Source organism: Sinocyclocheilus rhinocerous, unplaced genomic scaffold (assembly GCF_001515625.1).
Source record: "Sinocyclocheilus rhinocerous isolate Xijiao unplaced genomic scaffold, SAMN03320098_v1.1 scaffold287, whole genome shotgun sequence".
Classification (NCBI taxonomy): domain Eukaryota; kingdom Metazoa; phylum Chordata; class Actinopteri; order Cypriniformes; family Cyprinidae; genus Sinocyclocheilus; species Sinocyclocheilus rhinocerous.
This window is the reverse complement of record NW_015633524.1, coordinates 209356-214198: the sequence shown is the minus strand read 5'-3', so window position 1 is coordinate 214198 and position 4843 is coordinate 209356. Positions and strand designations below refer to the sequence as shown.

The 4843-nt window shown below is 37.2% G+C and overlaps 1 protein-coding gene across 2 annotated transcripts in view; it reads left to right on the top strand.

Annotated features, from left to right (window-relative positions):
• Nucleotides 1–4843, top strand: part of LOC107744072 (rab GTPase-activating protein 1-like) — a 105200-nt gene that overhangs the window by 76550 nt on the left and 23807 nt on the right. For both annotated transcript variants that reach the window (XM_016557542.1, XM_016557541.1), the window contains 3 exons: nt 792–905; nt 3130–3204; nt 3533–3658. In XM_016557542.1, coding sequence (XP_016413028.1) covers nt 792–905; nt 3130–3204; nt 3533–3658 — 315 coding nt within the window. The remainder of the gene's footprint in view (nt 1–791; nt 906–3129; nt 3205–3532; nt 3659–4843) is intronic.

Sequence of the window (4843 nt, the reverse complement as noted above, 5' to 3'; positions counted from 1 at the left end):
CCTATTTAAACTTTATGTAAGTTATTTGTTATTTTATATTAAGCATAGCCTGCCCTATAACATGGTGTATTTTATTCGTTTTGTTAATAAAAGTTCTATGTTTTATATATAGGCTAAAGTGAGTTTGACGTTGTATTTTGTTGTTGCATTCAAGCAATTGACACCGAATTGCCGCTAATTCGAAAGTGGAAGTAAAATGTGCACGGCGTTTTTAAGCTATTTAAAAGCAAAGGAAAGCGAGGAAAAGAGGGAAAATTCAAACGAACAATTGCTTTATGCCGAATTGCCGCTATTTGAAAGTGACAGTAAAATGTGCATGCCACTTTTGCAAGCTATTTAAAAGCGAAGGAAAGCTAGGAAAAGAGGAAACGCCCCTGCCCCCACGGTGATGCCGGTATTACCGGTGTTGTCACACATCGATTAACTGGTGGGAAAATTTCCTCACCGTCACAACCCTATGCACTATGTGTGTTTGTTTTTTGGCATGTCCGATCCACTGCCCCCTAGTGGACAGGAGTCAAATGTGCTTTATTTGTCTATATACAATGAAAGCGAATGGTGGCCTGCTTGACACAACAACATTGGCTCAACCTTTGGATAGAGTTTAGGATGGGATGGTCGGTTTGTGCAAAGACAAATGTGGTTGTCATTATTTTTGCACTTCAATTTTGTGTTCACCACACATTTTGCATTATATATTGCAATGTAATTTTGGCATTAAACTATTAGCTGTGCCTCATGGTAAAATGTCTATTTCTCACTCTCTCTCTCTTTCTCTTGTCTTTTATTAGGAATCCCCACAGGACAGTGCCATCACTCGTGACATTAACCGTACGTTTCCTGCACACGACTACTTCAAAGATACGGGCGGTGACGGGCAGGACTCTCTCTATAAGATCTGTAAGGTGAGCAGATGACCTGTCTGCTGTTTGCTTTCAATTTGTCTGCTCAGCTCAGATTCTGCACTTCTGCTCTGCTTCTGTTCATTTATCATCTTCAGCTCTGCAAAATCAATTTCCTACCATTAAGAAAAGTTAAATGTGCACTTTTGGACTGCTCCAGTTTCTTTATAGATTTTATTTTTTAACTTAATTTAAAGGTGCAATAGGTGATTGTCTTCAGAAACATTTTTTGTTATGCTGGTTGAAAGTCTCTTCACATCCCGATAGCAATCATTAAGTTAAGTGGTCTAAATGTATTTGTCTGTATTTATATATTCTGTGGAAGGTGTAGGATCAAGAAATGTTCGTCTAATCAAAACGTTCGGTCCGAGCGTTTTAATATGCTTTCCTACCTGCCTGTCAACGTATGTATTAGCATACCTCTGTGCACCCAGTTCGCGCAGACAGGATACTCATCAGCGCGTTCACGCACGCTGTGCAGACAGAGCGAGAATGCCAGAGAATCAACAACCCGATTTTCCTTCCTGGTATTGTAGTACTTTTAAAGATTTCTCACTGGTGAATGACACATGATGTAGCCCAGCGGTTAATCCAGTCCTCGCGCCAGCTCGTTAGATGTGAGCTACGTGCATGAACTGTGTTCCGATCGATATGATCCCTACACAGAGTTCATTGCTCCCTACTCCCTGAGCAGGGGAAATCCGTTGAAGTTTACTTCACTTCGGAACATGGGCTGGAATTGGGAACCTGATGTAGCCTATTGTAGTAATGTTGTCTCTGGTCTGTGAGTGTAAATGCGTTCAGGGGGCGTGGCTTTGGACGGCGATTGCAGGAAGGGTGGGACGTTCGCTTTCAGTGCTATCAGGCTAAAGTTAGCATTTTCCAAGATCTCCTATTGTACCTTTAAGAAATGTTATATGTATAAAGGTAGATACAGTAGCTTGACGGATTTCGATGATTGATATGTAGATAAATGTATAAATTGATGTATAGATGGCTACATAGATAGATGGATGGATCAATATATAGTTGGATGGATGGAATGATATATAGATGGATGAATATCTAGATATGTGGATAGGTGATAGGATGGATGTATAGATGATTGGATGAATATAGCTTGGTGGATGGCTAAAGATTGATGTATAGATGGTTGGGTGAACAGACAGTGATATCATTGATAGATACAGTATATAGTTGGATGGATGAGTGATAGATATATAGATGGATGGATAAATATGGATGTATCAATAGTTGTGTAGCTATATTGATGGGTGGATGAATGGATATAGCTGGATGAAGTATAGATTTATACATAGGTGAATGGATGGATATGGTTAAATGGATATATTGATGATTGGATGGATGTATCCATAGCTGGATGAATGATGGATGGATAGATGTATAGCTAGATAGATATAGATGAATGTATATATCTTTAGATGGATATATAGATGCATGAATGAACATATTGGATTGATTGGATGTATATCAGCCGATAGAGAGAGAGAGAGAGAGATTTAACACAATCTTTGAGTTTTGAACATCTGCAATGAGTTGGCTTTAAAGCATATACGTTTTTGTACACAAGTGTCTCATACTGTACTACAGTCCGGTATAGTAAATAAATGTTTAATAAATACAAAACACTCTCAAATCATCTCAAATGTTCACCCTAAATTAATGGGTTTATTTTGGGTCAATGGGTCAGTGGGTTTAATGTGAAAGTCACTAATGATGAGGGAAATGAGATTGATGGTTGGATTTCCATCTTTGGGCGTCTCTTAATAATTCACCAGCCCTCTCTTCGACTGTTACCGCCATCATTCATACAGCACTATAGATTTCTCATATTGACCACACAGTGTGATTCAGTTCTCTCAACCCACAGTTCACAAAGTTTATTAGCACCACAGTTTGTAATTGTCACAATATTAGCTGACATTTTAACACAGTTTTCTGAGGTATGTAGGTCAATCTGTAAGTATTCCATCAAGTTTTCGCACTTCTGCATATTTAAACATGCCACTAAAGACATTAGGCTTCAGTTCTCATGTGTCTCGTAACCAATCACATGCAAGTTTGAATATGTGAAAGGACAAATTAGATTAAAAGAGCTGAGAGACTGATTCTACCAAGAATGAGTTTTTCTTTAATCATTTATTATATTTTAATAAGCAGTTCTTTTTAAGCATTACTGAAACATTCTGTATCTTCCATCCTGCAGGCATATTCTGTGTATGATGAAGAAATTGGTTACTGTCAAGGACAGTCTTTCCTTGCTGCTGTGCTGCTACTACACGTGAGTGTCACAGACTCCTGAAGCAAAGCGGTTTGAACCAATGATGTCTACATTTTACGTTTAATATAATGAATATGTGCATATTTGCGCTTGCAAAATAGTCAAAACTACACTGTTGCATTTGAATGGCCATTGATGGAAACACAGGCTGTTTGCACCCAGACTGGATTCTGCACTTGGTTTGAACTAATATGACGTCATCCTTTGAGATTTGAGACAGTGCCTTCTAGTGGAGATTCCCTGTTGTGTGATATTGTCAGCCTGATGTGATTGTAATCAACCTCTGTGGTGTTAGTAGATCAATGTTTGTGCTGCAATTGCGGTGTAGATGCCAGAGGAGCAGGCGTTCAGCGTGCTGGTCAAGATCATGTTTGAATACGGTCTCAGGGAGCTCTTCAAGCAGAACTTTGAAGACCTGCACTGCAAGTTCTTCCAGCTGGAGAGACTCATGCAGGTTAGTGTTAGAAACTAATATTAGTTCACATATTTGATTACAAATAACGAAAGATTATGCAAAAGGACAAAATAAAGGCACATTAAATAAGCAATTGTTCCATTTAAAGGGATAGTTCACCAAAAAATGAAATTACCCCATGATTTACTCACCCTAGGTGTATATGACTTTCTTATTTCAAATACAATAGGAGTTATATTAAAAAATGTACTGGCTCTTCCAAGCTTTACAATGGCAGTGAATCGCGATCAAGAATTTGAAGCCCAAAAAAGTGTATTACACGAATGCATCGATTCACTTCAGAAGGCCTTTATTAACCCCCCAGAGCCATGTGGAGCACTTTTTATGATGGATTGACACTTTTTTGAGCTTCAAAATCTCAAACCCCATTCACCGCCATTTGTATTTGAGCTTTGTATTTGTCTGAAAGAAAAAAATCATATACACCTAGGATGGCTTGAGAGTGAATAAATCATAAGGTAATTTTCATTTTTGGGTGAACTATCCCTTTAAATAACTAAATAGGCTGCTCTTTCCCTAAATATAAGGAAATATAATAAGAGATATAATAAAATAATATAATAAGATAAATAATCTCTGACACATATATTTTGTCATATAAAGTAAGATAAATTGCACTGAAGAATACAAATGTGTTATTACCGTATTGTCCCGAATATAAGACGATGTTTTTTTCTTGGAAATACATCTGAAAAAACGAAGACAAAATGTGTTTTACTGAGAAAAAACAAGATTTGGTTTTTAAAAAGCCTTTTTCCAAAAGGTACATCTGGAAAAAGGGGGGTCGTCTTATAATCAGGGTCGTCTTATATTCGGGCCAATACGGTAATATATCTGGAATGTAAGTGTATTTTATCTTGTGTCATGTAAAATCTGCTTGTCTTACATGACAAAATACTCATACACTACCATTCAAAAGTCTGGATTCTGTGAGATTTGTTAATGCTTTTGAAGGAAGTCTCACCAAGGCTGCATTTATTTAACAAAAAATACAGTAAAAACAGTAATATTGCGAAATATTAAAATTTAACTGTTTTCTATGTGTATATATTTTAAAATGTAATTTATTCTTGTGATGCCAAGGTAAATTTTCAGCATCATCACTCCAGTCTTCAGTGTCACATGATCCTTCAGAAATCATTCTAATATGCTGATTTGGTGCTC